The sequence below is a fragment of the Choloepus didactylus genome, chromosome 8, assembly GCF_015220235.1.
Source record: "Choloepus didactylus isolate mChoDid1 chromosome 8, mChoDid1.pri, whole genome shotgun sequence".
Lineage (NCBI taxonomy): Eukaryota > Metazoa > Chordata > Mammalia > Pilosa > Megalonychidae > Choloepus > Choloepus didactylus.
The window spans coordinates 131,947,041-131,969,924 of NC_051314.1; the positions used below are offsets into that span (position 1 = coordinate 131,947,041).

At 48.8% G+C, this 22,884-nt stretch overlaps 1 protein-coding gene across 3 annotated transcripts in view; it reads left to right on the forward strand.

The window, feature by feature from the left end:
* CACNA1C (calcium voltage-gated channel subunit alpha1 C) overlaps positions 1-22,884 on the forward strand; it is a 647,070-nt gene that overhangs the window by 42,105 nt on the left and 582,081 nt on the right. For all 3 annotated transcript variants that reach the window (XM_037846263.1, XM_037846264.1, XM_037846262.1), the window contains exons 2-3: positions 16,402-16,723; positions 21,521-21,626. In XM_037846263.1, coding sequence (XP_037702191.1) covers positions 16,402-16,723; positions 21,521-21,626 — 428 coding nt within the window. The remainder of the gene's footprint in view (positions 1-16,401; positions 16,724-21,520; positions 21,627-22,884) is intronic.

The following is a 22,884-nucleotide window of genomic DNA, read 5'->3' on the forward strand; positions in this document are numbered from 1 at the left end:
TTTATTAGCCCCATTTCACAGATTGGGAAAATTAAAGGCAGGAAGGCTGCCCAGTGAGCCAGGAAAATGAGGGGTGATTGTCATTCCAGGGGGTCCTGCTCCAACGCCTGCGAGCACCAGAGAGGGCCAGGAAGGGCAGCTTGACAAGGCAGCAGATGCTCCAGAGGCTGGGCCCAGTGGGCGTGTAACACGGCCAGCCCGCCCCATGAGCCCTGCTGGACCCCACTCAGGGGAGGGGCCCTATTGCGGTGGCTGCCCGGCTTGCCAGGTGCTTTTCAGATTCGAGTGTTTATTAACTTTGAAGGAGGAACTTCAAGAGTGGAGCGAGTGGGAGGTCCGGGGCTCCATTTGGGAAGCCTATTTCTTTTGCCAGTGTGTTCCAAATCATAAAGTCCTCTGCCACCAAGGGGGGATTCTAGAATCAGTGAATGCCACAAAGTGCATAGGAGCTGAGAGGGTCTTTGGTGGACTCCTTCATTTTACAGATGAGGCGACTGAAGAGAGAGGTGACCTGCCCGGAGTCCCATAGCTGCTTGCGGGGGAAAGCATGAGGAGAACCGGATATCCAGCCGAGCTATATCTCATCCTTTTTAAGAAAAATTGTGGTTATTTATTTATTTATCATAAAATTTGCCATTTAACCGTTTTAAATGTGTAAAATTTAGTGGCATTAATTACATTCACAGTGTTCTGCTACCATCACTGCCACCCATCCCAAACCCTTTTCATCACCCCAGACAGGGACGCTGTACCCACTAAGCAGCATCTCCTTTTCCCAGCCCCTGGTAACCTCTAATCTACTTTCTGTTTCTATGAATTTGCTTTTTTTAAATATTTCATGTAAGTATGATCATACACTATTTGTCCTTTGGTGTCTGGCTTATTTCATTGAGTGTAATGTTTTTAAGATTCCTTCACATAGCAGCATGTGTCAGAACGTCATTCTTTTTTATGGCTGAATAATATTCCGTGGTATGGATACACCACATTTTGTTTATCCATTCATCTGTCGATGGGCACTTGGGTTGTTTCTACCTTTTGACTATTGGGAATAATGCTGCTGTGAAAAGTGGTGTACAAATACCTTCAAGTCTCTGCTTTCAGTTCTTTTGGATATGTGCCTTGGAGTGGAATTGCTGGGCCATAGGGTAGTTCACTGTTTAAATTTTTGAGGAACCATCAAGCTGTTTTGCATAGTAGCTGCATCATTTTACATTCCCACCAGCAGTACATGAGGGTTCCAGTTTCTCCGCATCCTTGCCAACACTTGTTATTTTCTGTCCTTTAAAATAATAGCCACCCTAGTGGGTGTGAAGTGGTATCTCTTTGTGGCTTTGCCTTGGCCTTTTTGACTCAAGAGGGAGAACTGACTGGGGAGGTGGAGTGGCTTCAGTGGAAACGTGGGTGGTGATGGAATGTTGGCTCTTGGCAGGGTCCCCACTGGGGTGCCTTTCTTAGGCCATGACCTCCCTGGACCCCTCCTTTGGGTTCCAGGGACTCAGCCCTCTTTAATGACAACATCAGCAATGGAAACAAGACCAAGTAATGACTTCTCTTTGTTGAGAACTTAGTCCAGGGCTGCACCATGCTAAGTGCTTATAAATGTTTTCAGATCCTTGAAATGACTCAGAAGTACCTGTGTCTCAGAGATGATAATTAACTCGCCCCAGCTCAGGAAGATGGCGGCAGTGCAGAATTTGAACTGTCATCTCATGTGACTGCTGAGCTGTGCTTGTAACCAATACTATTTTCTCTTCCTGGAGGTGGTTCCCCTTACTTACTCAATCCCCTTGCAGATTTGTTCCCCTAAAATCTAGTATTTCTAGGTCCCACACCCTGCCTTCCCACCTTTCCCTTGTTATCTTAAGGGACCAGTACCCAGATCCTTTTTGTCTTGGAGGTTATAACCTCCTAATTATTATGGAGACATAGCCAGGGGACAGCAATCTAGAGAGGGTGACAGAGTTACAGGGATTGGAGAATGTTTCTGAGGTGGAAGGTGGAGGGGACGTTGGCCTCTGACCTCTGTCTTCTCCTTAGGGCTCCTAAGGCTGGCTTCCCCTTCCACTCCCTTTCAGCCCAGCCCTTAGCTGTGAGTGAGGCCTGGGGGAGAACCCAGGCAGCAGGTAGACGCCCTGGGCCTGAGTCGGGACTTGGATCTCTGGATGCTCCCCACTGGACTGAGCCTTGTGAGATGTTTCCTCAGCCCTCCGAGAAGAAGATGTTGGAGAAGTGGGACCAGGAGAGGGCAGACACCACAGGATCTAGAAAGTGTCATGAAAACCTGAGCAGCTAGCTGGGAGAGAACAGGTAGCTCGGGCACAAGTTGGATGGGAAACATGCACGTGGCACTCAGGAGTTTTCTGGATCAAGAGGCTCTGAGGAAAGCGCCTGGATTCAAATTGCCGAGAGGTTGAGGGATGGGGGTGGGCAAGTCAGTCTTAACCTGGATCTCACTGGGTGGGGGGCTGTGTGCCTTCACTTCTCTCTTGGTTTCATCACTGGCAATGGGAATGATGTCACTTGTCTCCTTACCTAAAATTCTCAGGCCTGGTTGAGTTCAGCTTTCCTTCAGCATCTTCTATTTATACCTACTGTGTGCAGCTGTCAGCCGGCACCAGAGATCTAGAGATGAACAAGTCATGGCCTACCCTGGGGGTACTCATGGGTGCCCAGAGCAGAGGATTTGGACAAGACTGCAGTTGTGCAAAGGCAAGGAATTGATCTAATGTTCCAATCATCCAGCTCGCACGGCCAAAGGTCTGACGCCTGATGCTTAATGACGCTTGAAAAAAACCGTAGATGTCTTTGGACATGAGTCTGGTTTTACTCAATTGTGAAGGTGTGTTTGTGAATGTGCATGTGTGATGTATCTGATATTTGAAACAATTTATGACCGAAATTCTTTGCACCCTCCTCTGGTCCCATGTCACATGCCGAGGGCCCTGCACAAGGCTCGGTGGGGAAACACTTGTGTAGGGATGGAGAGCCGTCAGAGCCCCCAGCTCCCCTCTGGACTGGTTGAGATTCCTTCCTCCCACTCCCTTCTGGCAGTACAGCTTGCATTTCTTATATTCCAAATACCTTCACCTTCCAGCTTCTTTTCCCGGCAGGGACCTCCCTCTCTTCCCGTAGTTGCCTCCTCTTAGGATTGTCCTCCAACATCCCCACGTCCAACCCCATCCCTGTCGAGCCATGCTGATTCTCCAGGAGTCCCTGGGCAAACCGTGGGATAACAAACCAGCTGAGAAATGGTGACTAAAGGGTCATATCCCTCATTGGGTGGCCCTTGAGGATGCACTTGCCCCATGAGAGCAGGCCTATTGGAGACGGCAGCTCAGGAGAGCTGGACAGACGCCCTCTCTGGCCGAGAGCCCACCCCAGTGAGCAGCAGGGGGTGGTCACCAGGGAGGAGACCCAGGCACCATTTCCAGAGCCCCGAGGAACCTGGTGGGGATGAGGCCGGCCGGGGAGGGGTGGCTGGAGCAGTGAGATGCCTGGAGTGTTCTAGACCCTCAGTCTGCCAGCTGGAAGGGCCCTTTTATGGTGTCTGCCTGGACTGCTTCCTTGTTCTAAAGAAGAGGGACTGGAGAGCCAAAGAAGGGAAGTGATTTGCTTGAGCTCACGGAGCAAATGCGAGATGAAGCTGGGCCTGAACTTCAGACCTCTTGACTTTGGCCTAGTTCTTTCCCCACCAAATGCATGGAAAGAGTCAAGACAGGTTCCTGTCTGCCTGAAGCTTGATCCTCACCAAGGAGCCACAGCCTGGGGGATGGAGTAGGGGGAGGGGGGCCTTGCTTGCGTTTCCCTCCCTCCCACCTTCGTGCTGCCTGCTGTCTGGCAGGGCTTTGGTGGGGATTAATGAGATAAATGGCTTTGACTTTTCTAAATGAAAGAAGCATTATACTTCGTACAAAGCATCGTTATTAAATGGCCTGTGAGTGTAGAGGAATAAGCTGATGCTGTTTCTTTTGTCCTGCCTTAATGAGAATTAGAGACGTCTAGAAGTGGGACAAATCGGCCGTGTTTGGGTGCGTTTGTGTGTGTGATTTTTTAGTGTGTAAATATGTGGGGGAATTCTACCCCCATCCCATACTGTGCAATTCCATCGATAACGGAAGAATCTCAGAGCCTTTCACCAGTAGAAGATTCGTGGAAAGTGGAGCACCGTTTTCAAGGACCTCTGAAATTCATTGTAAGACATCTGTATCAATCCCCCTTCTCACAAATTGACACCTTCAGTACTGGTGGGTGAGATACAGCCATTTTTAAGAGGCCTTACGTGGAGGGTTGTGCTTCTGGGGAAAAGACGTGCAGCTTTCATGTTTTATTTCACTTCATTGAAAAGGAGATCCTCCACGTCAGTGCCCTGGGGCTTTATATGTGGGCACCAGTGGGATGATTCTTATTAAACAATGCTCTCTATTTGGGGAGTACTTTAAAGTTGTCCAAGTGTTTTCATGGATGTAATCTCATTTAGTCTTTACGATTGACCTGAGAGGAATTTATTATTGTCTGGATTACCCGGAGGAGGTGGTGGAGGCTCAGGGACACGTCCATCACTCGGTCCTTGGCCGTGCCCAGTGTCAGGGAGCTGAGGCTACTCGCCTGGGCGGCTGGGGAAAGCCACTCACCTCCTGAGGGCTCGTTCTGCTCTAATGTCTTTGGAGGGCGCATCCCAGAGCTGGGGCCTGCGGGGCCTCTCACCTCAGGTAAATGTACTTGGAGCCCAGTTGACGTTAAATGGAATTGTTTTAAAAAATCGAGACAAAATGAAAACGGGAAGGATCTTGCCCATGTTTCTCAGCTAATTTTCAAATCAGCCATTTTACTTTACCCCAAACCGAGATGCTTCTGCCTACAGACGGTCTCATTTGGTGCCACAGGGCCGCAGATGATCCTTTGCCTAGCATTTAGGTTCAAGCCAGCAGACGGCTGCAAAGAGGGGGCAGAAAGTTTTCACGGGGCATCTTGTTTCTCTGTGGCCCCAGGTGGACACAGGTATTTCCCTGCCCCCGAGGATCTGGTGCCCTGTCCGGAGGAGAACCGTCACCAGCTGGAGAGGAATCTGACACTGGGTTGGCCACAGTAATTTTGGAAGTGTGCTGAAACAACAGAACAAACCCTACCTTTTCTCCTTTTGATTAGAAAGAATTGTTTATTGTAGAGCACTGTATAGCTAAACTTATAAGACTCTAACCCTCAGGCACTCATTTATTGTCACCACCGTACTGTGACATAGACTCTGTTATTGTTTCTGTTTCACAAACGAGGAAGCTGAGGTCCAGAGAGGTTGTTTCACTGTTCAAGGTTGCACAGCTGGTAAGTGATAGAGCTAGAGTTAAATCCAGGCTGCCTGACTTCTGAGCCCATGCCCTTGACCGCCTTTTGGGAAATAAATGTTACTTGTCACCTAAAGGTAACCATTATTAATATTTTTATGTCTCCTTCTAATCTAATATGAAGAAAATATCTTTTATAAAATTGGGCTCCTATTGTATATACATTTTTGGACCTGTTTTTGTTGCTTAATATTATGCTGTGAAAGTTTTTTTCTATACTGTTTAACCTTTTTCAGAAGCGTAATTATGGCTTCCAAAAATCCTATCCCATGGATGTGCATTGGTTTATTTAACCGATCCCCCAGTGATGGGCTTTTAGGTTGTTTCCTATTCGGTGTTAGTATAGGTTACTAACTATAGGTTACTAACTATAAGTTAGTATAGGTGGTGAAGACCCAAGTACACTGCTTTGCCAGAGTCTCTGATGAGGTCTTTAAGTAGCTTCTGAGAAGCGCAGTGGAAGGTTTGCATTTTCTAAGGACTCTCCTTACAGAGTGCTAACTTGCTTTCCCGGCAGGGTTTATCAGAGCTTGCTTCTTTCTGGGTGGGGTTCTGGAGCTGAGCTCCTCTACCCTGAGGCTGGAGGAGCTACTGACCCAGCTCCTGTTTCTCACTGAGCCCGAGTATCTGAGGCTGAGTTCTGAGCTCTTGGCCCAGGAACGGGGTCTTCTGTTGCAGGGACCACTGGACCATCCTGCTAACCCAGGCCCTTGGCCCAGGAGGCGGGATGGCACAGGTGTGACATGGGCTTAGTGGAGCTGCCACTGGCTCCCAGAGGCGCCTGGCACGTCAGTGGGTGACAGCGCACAGGGTTGGTGGATATCAGCCAGGTAAGCCGTCCTGTCACCTCATCCTCCCAGGCAGTGAGAGGGACGGAGGCTGGGATCTCCGAGTACAACGAAAACTGTTGTCGCAAGGCAGCACTGCCTCAGATGCTCTAATACTGGTGACTGGGAAAGGTGCTGTCACTGTCTCCATTTTTGTACCAATAAATTGGGGCCAAAGCAGCAAATACCCCTATATCATGGGGACAGAGGTCTAAGTAATTAATGCTATGGGAAAAGAACCTCATGGGACTGTTACCCTGTCAGATATACATATTTTCATTCATTCATTCGTTCATTTGTTCATTCATTCATATGAGTTTTATTGAACATATACTAGGCCCCAGGCTGTCCTGGGCTCTGGAGATGCAGCGATAAACAATGTAGACAAAAGGTGCTTGCCCTTCTGGTAGGGGGGAGACAGATAAGAAACAAATATTTATTTAACATGTAATAAGCTTATTTAGCAGATGAAAACCACACAAATTCAAAATAATCTAAAAGCACCATCTCTATGAACCTCTGAATAGAAATCTGTAAAGGCTAAAAAAAATTCTGTACGAGAACTTCCTTGCAGCAGATGTCCTTTAAGCACCTACTAAGTGACAGCCACCGACTGTGCCAGGATCTCTGAGGACCACAAAGTGGGTTCCTGGTCTCAAGGCGCGTATGGATTGCTGGAAGAATAAAAGAAGGATCCCCAGCTTTAGAGTCTGCCTCATCTCAGGCATTCGTAAGCTGAAGCAAAGTAGAGGGCGAGCCAGCATTTGGGTCTTAACGGTATTGTGCTTGACCTCTGGGACTCTCCCTTTTTCCTCCTCTGCACTCCCTGCCCATCCCTGGGCACCAGCAATCTGAAGGGTTTTCCATTTTTCTAGCTGGGTGTCTTTGTCGGGGGAAGATCGTTTTTGCATTACAAAAAGGCTCCTTTCCTTTCACAGTTAAAGAGCTGAAATGCTGACTTTCATTTTAAACTTTAATGCATCCTCAGCTAGGTCCTGTAATTCGGGTATGCTGCCAGCAGTGGTGATACGTGCCCCAGTTCAAAGAGCAGGAAATCCACATTTCCCTCCTCTACATGCTTGCAAATAATTGGAAGAAGAGTTTTGTTATTATTGCAATTTATCCTCTTTGGTTGAAGATTATGGTTTAGCTGTGTGTATCCGTCCATTTGATTTCTGCCTGATTTTCTTCCTTCTGGGCTCTGATGGCAATTTGAAAGTCCCTGGGTACCAAGGGAGAATGCCATTAGATTAGGGTCCTCTAGCCAAGAGCACAGTGGCTCTTCGGTCCTCTGCAGAGTGAGGGTCACTGGCTTCCAGTGGGATTCTCTGCTAGCATTCCTTCTCCTCTCTTTACCTCCTCTTGACTAGCTGCCTTAGAAAGAGCAGAGCAAAGTTTTACTTCTCTGGATCACTAGAAGGTGTAGTCTGGTGGCTGGACCACTTTTCCAGTTGGCGTGGCTTCTGAAATGCTTTGGGTTCCTTTTTCTCCCTCTTGCCTTTTCCCTAGTCATTGGAGGCAGGTAATGCGTAGAACAGAAATGAGGGAGTTGTATTTAAGGCTAAGTCTGAGCATAGGGCTGGGGAGATAGCTGCAGCTGTCCCTGATGTCTTGCCTGCTCTGAGCGTCCCCACCTCTCAAAAACTGTGTCTGTAGCAGGGTGAGAAACAGGAAGGTGGAGGAGTAAGAGAATGCCATGGAAAGTAGTTCAGGTAAAAGGAAATAGGAGTGAGATGCATGTGGTTGAAACGTTCAGGAACCCTTAGGGAGCTCGCTGGGGCAAGAGGATTTGCATCTCGGTGGGATGCTTTCTCTTACTTAGGTTTGGGGGAAATGTCAGCTTCTTCATCTGCCCACCGAGAAGAAATTAGTTTAACATTCATGAGTCAAGTGTATTAAACACCAACAAAGGACTTTTGGGTTCTATGTTGTTTGTTGGGTCCCAGAATCCCTTATCCTTTGAAAATATGTCTTTTTTGCAGAGGCGGTTAGTTTCTGATCAGAAAATCCACCCTGATTAGGGACATCAACTTCTGAATTGGTTCTTGACTGTTTTTTGTTTTGTTTTGTTTTTTGTTTTCTTCACAATTTAGCATGAAGTGTGCCGTGAGCCAGCTTTCCAACTTCCCACACCTCAGTTCTCGTCATGCTTTGCCCATTATGACCTCCTCTCAGTATGCAGCCGTCTTGCCACTAGCCCCAGGTGGCTATTTAAATATAAATTAATTGAAATTAAATAAAGTGTAAAATACAGTTCCTCAGTTGCACTAGCTACCTTTCAGGTGCTCAACAGCCACATGTGACATATTGGACCAGAATGCTAGAACGTGACTGTCATTCTGGATAGTTGTAACATATGGCGCTGCTGTAGATTGAATGTCTCAGTCGAGGTTCAAGCTTATAACAGAAATTGCTCTAGCTATTTTAAGAGGAAAGATCTTTCCTACGGGAATTTAAGGGCTACCAAGTTATCGGAAGGGTTGGCAAGCAGGCTGTGGGCTGGGCCTCCAGAAATGACTCCCTGAGCATCACCACAGAACCGGGCTGCCAAGGGAACTGTGACTCCAGAACCGTCAGGAAGCCGGGGAAGCAGAGGTCACTGTGCCAAGAGCTGGCTCCAGGATCACGCCACCCTAGCCGTGAGCCAGGGATCAGGAAGCCCTTATCAGCACCATGCCAGCCCTGTACCAGCAAAATGGATATTCTCCCCACTTAGCTTAGTTTCAGTCCTCTTCTTGAGTTGGCTAACTCCAGAGGGATCCAGCCTCAGGGGAGACTGCGGATTGTGGTTTGAAGCTCTCCAGCCTCTGCAGCACCGGGAGGCACCCTGCCGTCATCCATGCCTGCCACTGGGTGCTGAGCACGCTGCATCCTTTCATGGGTGAGCACCACTGGGCTTGAGGACCAGCAGGCCTGGGCTGTCATCTAAGACAGAAATGGAGCATCCTCTCTGTTCTTGCACTTTCCGACTATAGTTGTAATGCACCAGATAGGGGAGATGAACAGCCCCTGTCTGCTTTTGAACTACTTGGCCTTTAATGGGCAGAGAAAGTAGGATTTCTGTTTCAGGTTGGCTCTTCCCCTCTTCAAGCGAGAGCAGGCCTCTTGTGACTACAGTGAGATGACAGACAGCAAGAGCCAACTGGGCTTCTGCGAAGATCTCGGGTGACACCCTGGCCTGAGAAAAACATTTCCTTTGCACTGGAGAGATTGCTAAGGGGATGGTCGGGACTTTAGAAAGAAATGTACTTGCAGTTCTCTTCTTTCTAGGTGTGGACTTCTTGCTCTCTATAAATCCGTCTGGGTTGTCTCTGTTTGTGCGAAAGCTGTTCATCAGGAATGACCTGCCTTTGAGCATTGCAGAAGGTACCGGGACTAAGAGGGAGGCAGAATTGTAGAAGCAGCTCTGCAGCACTGTAGCCTTTCCCACACACATGTCTAGCTGGGGATCCCTCTATGGTGCTAGGAGGTTTGGGCATCTTTCTTCAAGGGTGGCATGGAGGTGGGGAGATAAGGAATACTGACAGTGAACGTTTGAGTTCTGCTTATTTAGAGTAGAGGATCAGGGAGGGGCTGTTGAGATGGAATCATTTAAGCCCAAACATGAAGGGTGAGAAGGAATCACCAAGAGCAGAGGGTGGAAAGTTCTAAGTATGTGCAAAGGTCCTGTGGCAGACAAGAGCTCAGCATGGGTGAGTAGCTGAAAGGAGGTCAGTGTGTCAGGAGTGCATTGGAAGGAACAGGCCAAGAGTGGAAGGAGATGAGTTCGAGAAGTGGGCTAGACTTCGTAACCCATGGTAAGGGATTTGGATTTCGAAGGGCTTTAACAGAGCCTGATTTTTAATTCATATGTCTAATAGATAACTTTGGCTACTGCATAGTGATTGGATTAGGGGCAGGCAAGAGTGGAAATGAGAGAAATGTCAGGGGGCTATTGCAGCATTCTGGGGCAAGAAATGGGTGGTGGCACAGGAGACAGAAAACGTTGCTCACCTCCTCTTTCCTCAGAAGTCCTACCCCACAACCACCTCCAAGAATTAGGTTGAAGAGCCTCATGGCTTGAGAAGACGCCCGTTCTTTAGGGCATAGAGGGACTGACTGCAACAGTGTTCTTTGTTAAGTTTACCTGTTGTCTGCCGTCAGCTTTATCATGACGTCATTGTCACTGTCTTTGAGCATCTTTGGGGATATGGTCCTGGATCAGGTTCATGGATGGAGATGCATTGAAGAAAAAATATTCATCTGTTTGTCCTTGAACACCTTCCAAGTGTCCACGCCTCACTCCTGGGGTGTCCCTCTGAGCAGCAGCACCTGTGTGCAGGAGAAGGGCCCCAAATGGGGGTCACTTCCTTATGTCCTGGGAAGAGAGGCTGTGGGCACTGCCTGTTTGTGGGCAGCCTGATCTGCTAAGCTGCTGCTCTGGGGCTCTTTCTGGGACGAGAGTATCGGTGGAACAGGCCTCCTAAGGCAGGAGCCAGAACAGACTTAAACCGCGGCATCCTTTCAGCTGGCAGCGGAGACAGAGCTTTGAATCAGCTTTATAATTTGAAAATTGGTCTCTTTGCATTGGGTGGTTATTTCCTGCTAACAAAAGCCATCAGGCACACAATACTGCCTGCCCTACCTTCGTGGCACCGCTCTGTGTTCAACAATGTGGGGCCAGGGCTGGAGGTTCTCTATTCCTCGGATTCTTCGCTGACGGTGCCATCCTGTTGCAAGCAGGTAACCCAGAGGTGCTCTTTAGGGGATGATTCTGGATGGGGAATCATGGCGGTGGATGAGAAAAGCCTCCAATGAGGCACTTGGGAATCCAGTAGCAATTGCCACTTCCTTGGGATTTCTTCCCACATTATCAGTGCCGGATTATCTATAGGTAGATGAATTGTACATCGATATGTTCAATGTTATCTCTGCTTTTACCTGTGTCATCTCATAGCCCAGGAGGAGAGAAGGTTATAGAAACTGCAACTCATGGTTTTCTTTCCCAACTAGGTGGAAAGCTCAGGGAACTGTCTGGAAAGTGATGGAGTCCTTGGTAGACATGGGTGGGGTTTGGGGGACGGAATGAAGGGGGCAGGCCCTCCTTGGAGTGAGACTTCATCTTCCTTTAAATCACTGTGACTTTTCAGAGTATTGAAAGACAATTGAAAGCACAAAATATTTCAAAGCAATTTTTCAATGATGCAGCTGTCATCATTGATGGCTCTATTCCCTCCCAGTTACGAGAGTAGGCAACTTAAAAAAAAAAAGAAGAAGAAAACTTTATTTGGGTAGAGCAAAAGAATCTATCAGACAGGACTTTCAGAACTTGCTGGATCTGCTTCTGGATAATGGCTGGGTTAGTTGTTTATCTAGGGGTGAATCTTCCCCAGATGACCCTCAGTTATGTGACGGCCTATGGGGGATAAACTGCATTTGTCGGGTGCTTTCTGGGAAGGAGGAACTAAGACGAAAAGGGAACACAGAGAAACCTCTTACTACCTGAAAGCACGTGAGCACGTTATTCAAAATGCACGTTGGCTTTAAATATTTCATCTCTGAATTTGAGAGCATTTTGTATTCTGGAGAGAAAGGCATTGTGGAATAGAAGATCCAGGAGCTCCAAAAGGGAGAGTACTTTGGAGGGGTAAATTTTTTCGCGGTGAAGGGGCAGCCGAGCTGGGCCTGGAAGGTCGACCGTTGGCCCCGAGAGGCCATGCCCGCCTCACCTGTGCTGCCCCCGGGGGTCGCGCTGACCGTGGCCAGGCCCTCTGTCATGTCGCCAGGCTGTAGCGACGCTCAGCACCGCCAGGACGAAAATACTGAAGGTTGTTTTCTTGTCCTCTGGCTAGGGAGAGATTGACATTCCATTTTTCCCCACGGGCTTATTCATATGCGCTTTCTCCGGATGGTGTGCTCCAGAGAGGTCCCTGTGCTCTGGGAACAGTTCACAACATAAATAAGGTCACCCGTGGCGCGGGGAGGCTCGGAAGTCAGAACTGCCTGGGCGCGCTGCGGACCGGCTGCCATCTTGCTCCTCGGAGGCCGTTGCCTCGATGCCTCAGGGTGCCAAGTGTGGTCTCCAAAGTCGTGGGACCGCTTGGTTTTTGGAACTGGCAAGTGGTAAAGGAGAGGGCGATGAAGGAATACGTGTGTTTGTGTAGGGTGTGGGGTGAGTGAAAAGACGAGAGTCTGAGACGTGGCCATCTCAGGGAAGCTGTGACGCGTGGAGGCCTTAGTCGAGGATTGGGGTGTGGAGAGGCCGCCCACAGTGGAGACACGGCTGATTGTATATACGTGAGGGAACAGGAAAAGTCAGTGCAGGAGAGAAAACAGTCCATTAAATTGTATCAATGCCAAAGAGGGAGAACGGGAAGGAAAAAGTATACACTACAGATTGAACACAGTGGGTTTAGATTTCCGGTCTTCTCTGGAGAACCCAATAAAACATGCGCTTAGGCCATGTTGGACCCGGGCTCTCCAATAGAAACACTGACACCTCCCACTTTCCCTCATCCCAGCGGTTAATAAAGGGGCTGTAGTGTGGTGAATGCTGAGTGTGAAGATCACGTTAAACATAGAGATTACTCTTGGAGTCAGAAACTCAGTCCCTTCAACCTCAGGCCCCATAAAACCCATGTATGTGAGCACACACAGGCGTGTGCGTGTGTGATCTGAGGGCGTGGGAGTGCATGCTAGCAGATAGTGGTGAGTCCCGGGCTCGCCGCAGAAATCTTCCATTGTCTCCCTCGGTGACTTCTCATGAGTCATATGGTCCTTTGTTTTCTTCTGTGTAAGATGGAGACACTCCTTGCTGGCTGGTGATGAAAGCCGTTTCTGTGCTTCAGGTGCCTATGAAACACTTGTAACTTTTGTCATTATCGATTCAAATCACCTCTTCTAATTTTTTTCCCTGGGGTGTTAGGAACAAGGCGAAGGCTCTCGGCTTCCTGGAGTCTTCTTCCCCTTATGTGTAGGGCCCTCAGGGTGAGGGAGGTGGGGGGCACTGATAAGGTGAGGAGAGCAGACGTCTCCTGGGAAGGGCTGGGTTCTGTCTGATCCCGATGATCTGATAATCTGCCTTACCTCCGGGCAGGGGCACTGCCTGGAGCAGCTGGGGCAGAGGAAAGGAAGAGGGCAGAGGGGGTGGACAGTGAGGTGGAAGTCAGGGTGGCTTTTAGAATACAGCCATGAATTGAGACTAGCAGAGAGGAGTGTTCCAGGCCCTGGGGTAGGGTGGGTTGGGGTGGGGCCCTAATGCTCCAGGGACCAGATGGCAGCAGTGCAGGAGGCAACTACTGTCATGTGATGAGAAGGCAGCTGGCCAGCTGGTGCTGGAGAGGGCCTGATGTGCTCCTCTTGGCATCATTCAAGGTGATAACTAGGTGGCGTCTGTGGTATCATCCTCCCACCCGCTGTGTGCCCAGGGCAGACAGCATTAATCTGTCATGATATGCTGTCCTATTGTGCTCAAAAAGCCTCAGAATCCTTTCTGAGCAGTATTTTGGATGGTCATATCAATCAATCAGCATGAGAGTTGAAACCTATTGTCCGTCACTGATGTGATGGAAAGGATCTTGACTTTGGGATCAGCAGAAGTACATTCAGATGACAATCAGCCAGCAACAAGCATGGTGGCATTGAGTAAGCTAATTAGTCAGATCTCTGTGGATGCAAGGGACAGAAACCCAATTCGAATGAGCTCAAATGAGCCCAAGCCACATTACTCATGTCCTGTAACAGGGAAGCTCAGGGCAGGGCTGGTTTTGGGATCCAATGAGGTTGCTAAGAATTTTGTGTCTAGGGCAGACTCTCTCCATGTGAAGATGTTGTGATTGGCTAATCTGGGTAACGGGCTTCTCTCTGAATGGTCCCTTTGGGGGTCAGGGATGCTAGTGGAGTAGTGAGTCCTAGACGGCAGGCACGCTGGGAGCCAGGTCATCTTGAAGGTCAAATGCTAGAAGGATCAGGAGAAGGGTTGGGTGGCGGCTGGAGGAGACACTGAATGGTCACCTGTATGTTAGTGATCTGCAGGCCAGGCCAGGGAAGGGCTCCATGAGGCAGCTTGCTCTGGGCCTGGCAGCTTCCCCGGGAGAGCCTTGAGCAGAGAAGAGTCTCGTTGTGGGGGGATCAGCAGTGACGGACGTGCAGCTGGTCCAGCTGTTCTGGCCACGGTCTCCTGGGTGACTGGAATGGCATGGGGATGCCAAGCTCCTGGCCCCCTGTTCCCCCTGTGCTCTGCTCTTGTTCCTGCTGCACCTGGGCCAGTGGCTGGAGGTGCCAGGTCTCAAGGTCACGCCTGTTTTGGGACGTTCACTTGTGGGCTGAGCTGACCATATCCAGCAAACCCTGTGGGATTCTAGGGTGAGACATCCAGCCTAACGGACAGAGGAGTGTGCACCAAGTTTGTGTGGTGTTTTAGGGACTATGGTTGCCTTTAGACAGAGCAGCTCAGAGGTCCCTGCTCTGTAGATGTCAGTCCCTCTGGATTTCCTGGCCCCTACCCAGGTTTCCTTCCTGATGGTGTCTCTCTACCCCCACCCTGCCAACCCCAGCCACACCCAGCTCCCTCTCCCAGCTATTTAATGCTATATAAGAAATCACCGCCAAACCCAGCAGCTTATAACAACAATCATCCTACTATCTCTCAGTCTCTGTGGATCAGGGATTCAGGAAGGGCTCAGCTGGGCGGTTCTGGCTTGGGGTCTCTCCTGCGGTACAGGCGGATGGGGACTGGTGCAGCTGGGGGCTGGCTGGGTCCCTGTTCCTCCACATGGCATTTCTGGGTAGGTTACCCTGGGCTTCTTTGCAGCAGGGCAGCCTTGGGGTCTCAGGATGCCTTACATGGTGGCCGGCTTCCCCCAGAGAGATTCAAATGGAACAGCGTGCCTTTTCTGACCTAGCCTGGGACGTTACAAAGTATCACTTCTGCTCTACTCTCTTGGTCAAAACAGCCATCCAAGGCCCACCCTGTTTCAAGAGGTGGGCGTTGACCTACTTCTCAAGGGGTTGGGTGCCAAAGAATTTGCCATCAGGTCCTCCCTATCTCCTCTTATCCAACCAACATTTAATGCTGAGATCGGTTTGCAGTCCTGGATGTGACCTTACTTTGGTCCAACCCTTTCATTTTATCGTATTTATTTTTATTGTTTGGTACTCAGGTGTAGAGTGTTGAATGAATCATACTCTTCAGTTCATTGTGCATCTATTATTACTGATGCTTGCAATGGCCTTTCTCATTCATTCATTCATTCAGTCATTATTCTTTATCCCCACATTCTACTAACATTTTCTCATTTCTCTTTTATCCAGTGAATGTGTTTTTATTTGTTTGTGTTCTTATAAATATGCATTAAATTTTTTTTCATTAGAGGAGTTGTTGGTTTGCAGAAAAATCATGCAGAAAATAGAGTTCCCATATTACCCGCCTATTATTAACACTTTACATTATTGTGGTACTTTTGTTACAATTGATAAAATATTATTATAATTGTACTATTAACTATAGTCCATAGTTTATATTAGGGTTCACTGTGTTGTACAGTCCTATTTTTTAAAAATTTTTATTCTAGTAACTTCTAAACAACCTAAAATCCCCTCTTTTATCCACATTCAGGTATATAATTCAGTGATGTCAATCACATTTGCAGTGTTGTGCTATCACAACCATGCATTCCCAAAAATATTTCCAACACCCCAAAAAGAAATTCTGTATCAATTAAGTATTAACTCCCCATTCTCTACCCCGAGCCTGGTGCCTGCTAACCTGTATTCTAGTTTCTGACTCTATGAATTTGCTTAATTTATTTTGAATTGCATTTCCCTATTAACTGATGATGTTGAATATCTTTTCATGTGCTTTTTGGTCATTTTAATTTACATATATTGCATTGTGTATTTATCTTATTCTGCATCTACCTTTTCCCCCTGGCACCACGTTTCTAAGGTCCACACAAGCTGTAAGCAGGCATGCAGTGACTTGTCCCCTAAAATGAGGCAGTGAGGCCCAGAGAGGGGGAGTGATATGTCCAAGGCCGCACAGCTGAACGGGGCTGAACTAGGCCTAGAACAGATTTCCCGACTCTTTCATCAGCATCACACTCTAGTGTTTCCATGTGTCCCCCTCTCAGGTTTCTGCAAATTCTTGAAATAATTTTTTTTTTTTTTAAATCACCAGTCTTGGACCCAAAGCTAGGCACAGCTCAACCGTCTTCTCTGCAGTGACTGCTGTCCTCTGTCCTCTCCTCCCGCAGGTTCCAACTATGGGAGCCCGCGCCCAGCCCACGCCAACATGAACGCCAACGCGGCCGCAGGGCTCGCCCCCGAGCACATCCCCACCCCGGGGGCCGCCCTGTCCTGGCAGGCGGCCATCGATGCGGCCCGGCAGGCCAAGCTGATGGGCAGCGTGGGCAACGCCACCATCTCCACAGTCAGCTCCACGCAGCGCAAGCGTCAGCAGTATGGGAAGCCCAAGAAGCAGAGCAGCACAGCCGCCACTCGCCCACCCCGCGCCCTGCTCTGCCTGACGCTGAAGAACCCCATCCGGAGGGCGTGCATCAGCATTGTCGAATGGAAGTATCCTTTGTGCTCTGGGTGCCCGGCCCCAGGGGTCAGCCCTGCAAGGCTGGCAGCAGTAGGCTGTGATGGCCGTGGGGAGCCTACAGATTGGTCCTCCCGCCCACTGTACCTGCAGCACTGTGGTGCTGTTAAAGTGCTGAGTCTTAGGCCCTACTCCAGACTTGATGGCTCAGAATCTCTGGGGATGGACCCAGGAATCTGCTTGGGTTACAGGCTCCCCTCTTAAGTACACCAAGCAGCATTTGAGAAAACCAGCCTTAGAGGTTACAAAGCAGACCTCACGTCACTGAGCCTGCCCAGTGATCTGCCCGTGTGATTAGCGATGGCCATGCACCACTCCAGAACCTTCTTTCCCCTCTGTGTCATGCTGCTGGGATGTTTCATGGTCTCGTCTCCCTCTAGGGTGAAGGATCCCAGGAGTGCAAGAGGCAAGAAGTGAGTGTCCCAGCTCTTGGCTTAAGGGCTCAGAGCAATGGTTCTCAGCCTTGGTGGCACATTAGAATCACCTGGAAAGTTTTAAAAGAAAACCAGATGCTTGCGCTCCACCCAACACCAGTGAATGCCAGTTCCCTAGGGAAGAGCCCAGGCATCATATTTTTGAAAACTCTCCGGGTGTTCCTAATGTGCAGCCAAAGTTGAGAACACTGGCCCAGAGTTGTAATCAGATCCATCCTGTGAGTCTAGAAACCAGTGATGGGTCCTTCAGAGGAAATGGCTTGGGAGGGCATTGCAGGCTCCTCAACATCGTGGAGCCGTACGTTTGGAGCGCTGGATCTTAGAGAGCAGTAGGTCTGCCCTTGACTTTGACCTGTGATGACTTTGAGCCCCCACAGGAGAGACTTACCTAGGGTCATCTTGTCAGTGACAGAGCAGGACTAGAAACTTGGTACTTGGTGGCAGGCATCTTTTTTTAAAGCAGTTTTATTGACATATTTTCACACACTCTACGATCCAACCAAGGTGTATAATCCATGGCTTGCAGTATATTCACAGAGTTGTATATTCATCTCTGCAGTCGATTTTAGAACATTTTCATTACTCCAGAAAGTAAAACCCCTTACCCCTTACACCCCCTTATTATTGACACTTAGCATTGATGTGGTACCTGGTGTTGGGCATTTTCATCATGAGGATCTATCCATTCAGGCAGGGCTGTCATGTCCTTCAGGGACTGGGGATGGAAACATTAGGTTTCAATAATGAGTTTCCATGGAAAGATTTTAAAGTCTTGGGTAGTGGTTAAAAGGTAAAAAAAGATGACGCAGGGATAGATGAAAGTGTCTGTTTAGCAAGAAACATTAGCTCCATAAATGTTTGAGCTCCTCAACTCAAATTAACTTTAATAGAATGCAATTAAAAACAGGTGGCTGCTGCAGAGCTGGCCAGACAGGCCTGAACGGGCCATCATGGATTCAGTGCCCAGAGAGTGGGGAGAGACTTGGCTTTGGTTGGCCCCTCTCTGGCTCATCTCAGAACCCAGGGAGCGGGAAAGCCAGGAGGGGACCAGGAGAGGGGCAGTGAGGCCCAGAGAAGCCAAAGAACTTGCCCCAGATCGCACAGTTGGCCACTACCAGAGCTGGGTGCTAAATCCAGGTTTCCTTGTGTCCAAAATCCAGACACGTGGCCATGGCTTGAAGAAAGGTATCAGGGTGAGCATTCGGGGAGGCAATGCAGCCCCTGCTGGGTCACGGTGGGACATGGGTGTGCTGCCTGACTGCCACCCCAGGCCTGTCCCTTGTACTCCCAGTGCTCGTGGCCTCTCTTAACTGCCAGAGCTTCAGGTCCCCCATCTGTAAAAGAGTCATAGCTGTCACCTCCCAAAGTATTTGTGAGGGTTACACCATCCATGCACGTGGAAGCACATGCAGAAAACCTGCCCCATGAGAGTGGTCAGTCAATATTGGCTAACGCTGAGTACACTCTTCACCTCTAGGAGGTACTGAGAGTACAATGAAGTTCTGGTCAGTGGACGAAGCCCGAAAGAAGGGAGAAAAGGGTAGGGGAACTGTCTGCCTCAGCAGAGAGCAGTTACAACAGAGGCAGGTAGGGGAAGCAGGTAAAAGAGGGGACTTCGTAAATGTGTGATGCAGTGTTCATTGAAACTGGTCAAGGTCCCAGGGGGCTGGAGCCAGGGACTTGGGCAATGACTGTAACTGAGCCAGTGAAGGTGTTGATGAGGTAGTTTCCCCAGCTGCTAAATGGCACCTTGGCCACCTTGTTGCACCCCCACATTGGGGCAGGGGGTGCTGCAGCTGTCCCTCCCAGGGGAAGATGCCCATCCAGCTGCAATGGAGAAAGGAGACCCAGCCTCGGCAGCGCTAGTTGTGCAGTGTTCTCAGACTCTCTTAGGTGTGTAGCTGGACAGGTAAGGAGGTAGCCAGGTGTGCTAGCTAGTCAGTGTTTCTAGAGAAGGTGGAATCCGATGCTGTCATTAAGTAGAAAAGGCAGTTTTAAAAAATGATCTGGTCCCCAGATCATGACACAGAATTCTCCCAGGGCTTACCTCAGCTCTCCTCAGCTTTTCAGCGGATGGCTTTTCTTATCTGCCTGGTTGTTTCCTTTTACACATTATCTTCTCTGGCTTTAGCTGGGGACTGTTAGCATAAGATGATGGGTAGACAGCCTAGGTGAGGGGAGGAAGTGGAGCTGATAGCCCTAGAAACACCCCAAGCTTAGCTACTGTCCTCCCCAGCTCCGTGGAGGGGGCGAGCTGGCATTTGATGAGTGGATGACTGTGAAGTCTAGTTCGGTTGAATTGATGTGCCCTTGCCCTGGTGGGGAGGAGCTCAGGGGACCCGATGGAGGGACTGAAACTGACCAGCCTCTGGGCTGAGGGCCACTCTCCCAAGCAGGTATGAAAAGGGTTAGGAGGGGAAGAGGGATGGGACAGTGTGGCCAAAGGTCTACAAGAATACCTTAGGGCTACTTTTGGGGAGAGCAGTATAGACTAGTCCTTAAAGACTCAAACTCTGGAGCCAGTCTTGCTGCATTTGAGACCCATTCTACCATTACCCAAGTGACCTTGGGCAACTTAACATTTTACTGTGCCTCAGTTTCCTCATCTAGAAATGTGGATAATTTGTACGCTTAGGGTGTTTCTGTAGAGCAGTTAGTGCCTGACGCAGCTTTCAATAAGTGTTAGCTAGTGTGGTTGCTAATTACCCTCGTCATCGTCATCATCAGCACCACCCTCATCATCACTTGTTCCTTGGCCTACTCAAGGGGCAGCATGATGTATTGGAAAAGATTAGTCAGTTGCTCTGCATTCTGGTCCTGGCTCTGCTATTTACCAGTGTGGGATCTTGGAGAGATTGTTTTACTTTCTACATCTGTTAAGTGGGGAGTTTGGACAGGTCCACTGCATGCCATCTCTTAGGAAATGCACTCATAGAAAATAACTTTCATGTGGTGTGTTGGGTAAATGGACCCTCAGGTGTACCCACAGGTCCGAGGGGCATCAACAACCAGCTCATCAGTTGGGAAGCTCTGGCCTGGATAATGACAAAGATTCCTTCCAGTTCCAGACTTCTGTGACTCTGACCCAGGGTTGTCCTTCCTGCACGTCAGGCAGTCCGTAGCCGGGGAATGAGCACTGGACTCGGAGGTCAGGAAATCTGGGTTCTAGTCCTTACTGGTCATTTACCTGCTGTGTGGCTTTGGAGATGTTCCCCAGCTTCTCTGGGCCTCAGAGGTTTGCAACAGATGATCTCCAAGGTCTCTTTGTGCTTCAGAATTCATTAATCTTGTGAGTGCAGGTTTTCCCAGAATTAAGTCAGTCTCCTCACCTAGGAATTTCCATCCCTCCTTCTCTTCCTCCCCCAGTTAGATTTCATATGCTAGGTGGAAAATTTGGTAATGTGGGTGAATGGGGCTGGAAGGGCACAAACTGGCCTTTCCTTTGAAGCTTCCCCTTTCTTTCCTTTGCTTGTGGGTGTGGATGGGGCCTCAGTGGAAGGGATCTCATCACATTAGCTCACTTTTCTCTTGATACTGGCTTGTTTCTCTAGACCTTAGCAAATGCAATTTGAAATGCCAAGGGCCTAGAAGTGAAGGCTTTGCCCACCGAAGGTAGTGCCCTCCAGACTGACTATACTCTTTGTCTTCTGTGGGAAACTCTGCTTGGAAGGAGAGATGGCTTCCTTCCTCCAAACACCCACTTCCCCTCTGTACTCTTCAGGATTCTGAGACCCCGGGCTGTCTTCAGGTTCTCTGAAAGCTCTGAGAGGATAAGAGAGAGGGGGGAGAAATCCTCTAAACTTCAGTTTAAAAGATTTAAAAGTCAAGCCTCCAGACTTTAATTAGAAACATTAAAAACCAGATCGGTCTTAAAATCCCATCCCATCCCGTCCCTCCCATCCGAGGCTGCCCGTTTGGGCCCCTGGTGGCTGCCGTGTGAGCCGTGAGGAAAAGAGGGTGCCAGGGGCGGGGGGCTGGCGAGTCCTGACTGGGGCAGGCCCTGCTCTTTCAAAGCAACCCCAAGTACTCATGAGGGAAAATGAAGTCAAATGTAATCCAAATAAATAAAAGAAGGGGAAAGAAAGTTTTTAGAAATCTGTGTTTACTCTGGCACGCGACTGACCTCCACTGCTTTTGACATATTAGGAAAAATTTTGGCGGCGACCCACTAGAAGCACTTAAAAAGGCATATGTTTCTTTTCAGAATACAAGGGGCTTGGAATGTATTGTTTAAACAACATTCTTATGAATCCTTGATTCATTTAAAAAAATATATGTTTGTATGTTTGTTTCACTTGTGCCTTCTGAGACATTAACTTCCTTAACTCCCTTCCTCAGGCCATTTGAAATCATTATTTTACTGACTATTTTTGCCAATTGTGTGGCCTTAGCGATCTATATTCCTTTTCCCGAGGACGATTCCAACGCCACCAACTCCAACTTGGTAAGTCCACCACCGTCGAGTCTTTGCTTTTCTTAACTGGTGGAGAGTTGCACTTGAATCACATGGATTCGAGTTGGGATGTGGAAGTGAAGAAAGATGTGTATTTGACATGTACTTGAACGAGAGCGCCGCAGAGCTCAGATCTTGAGGGCTATTTTGCTCTATATTCAAATCAGCACCTGTCTTATCACAGCCTGCTTTCAGAAAGAATATTCCAATTAGGTGGGAGTGAGCTCTGGGTGTGTGTGTGTGCATGTGTGTGTGCATCTTGAGTAGCAAATCCCATGAGTGCTACAAAATGTGCTGCACAAGTTGCAAGTGCAGGTGTTTGCAGGAGTGAGCTTTTATTCTTGGCTCATTGGTTGTATTTATTTTAAGAGCCTTGGTTTCATTGGTAGCATTTGCTCAGGTGATCTGTAGCATTGCTGCATGATGAATAAGTTCTAGGAAGCTTTTAAGAAAGTTTGCTTTTGAAGCCAAGATGGATTATTTAGTAAAGAGGTTTCATTTTCTTGGGAAAGGCAGCTTTCCATTTGGATTGTTGGGAGGCCAGTGCTGGCAATTTGGGGTTAGAATGGAAAAAATGGAGAGTGTGTTTACTTTTGGCTGAATGTGAAGTCATTCCAAAGGCCTCTGCTCCGTCTGGGCATGTGAGGAAAAGAGCTGTGGAATGCAGTTGGCAAAACCAGGCACTCTGGGATGCCTCTGCCCCAGGCTCGTAGGAAAATCCTGTCTCTCTCCCTCTCCCCTGCAAAGTCATCAGTACTTTCCATATAATTTCCACCAAGTGTGTTTGGTCACCAAAGCCGCCATCTTTCCCGTCATCAGCACCTTCCTCTAATTAGCGGGGTTGGACTGGCTGGTGAGATGGTTTTCAAAGGAAGCAGGAGGGTTACTAGATTCTCCATTCCACTGTTGCCAAGTGCTGATGTTCTCATAGGGTTCGTGTTTTGGTTTTTTAACCTTTGACATTTGCTTTGACCTCTTCAGCAAAGAAATCTGAGGCATGTTTGAAACTTCTCCACCGTTCTCCCGTCTTTTACAATCAGCTGCTGCTTCATGTTGGGCCAGGTGTTCGGTTGGGCCAGGCTGCTACGTCTCGTGGCTTGGCCGGGGGACATGTGCTGGGAACGAGTTCCAACCCTGGGCCAGTGAGTGTTGAGTGATGACAAGGACAGAATCCGCAGGCAGAGCATTAGCTGCGGTCCACATGGCCTTCCGAGGCGTGACCTTGTCTCTTAACAGGCAAGAAAATCTT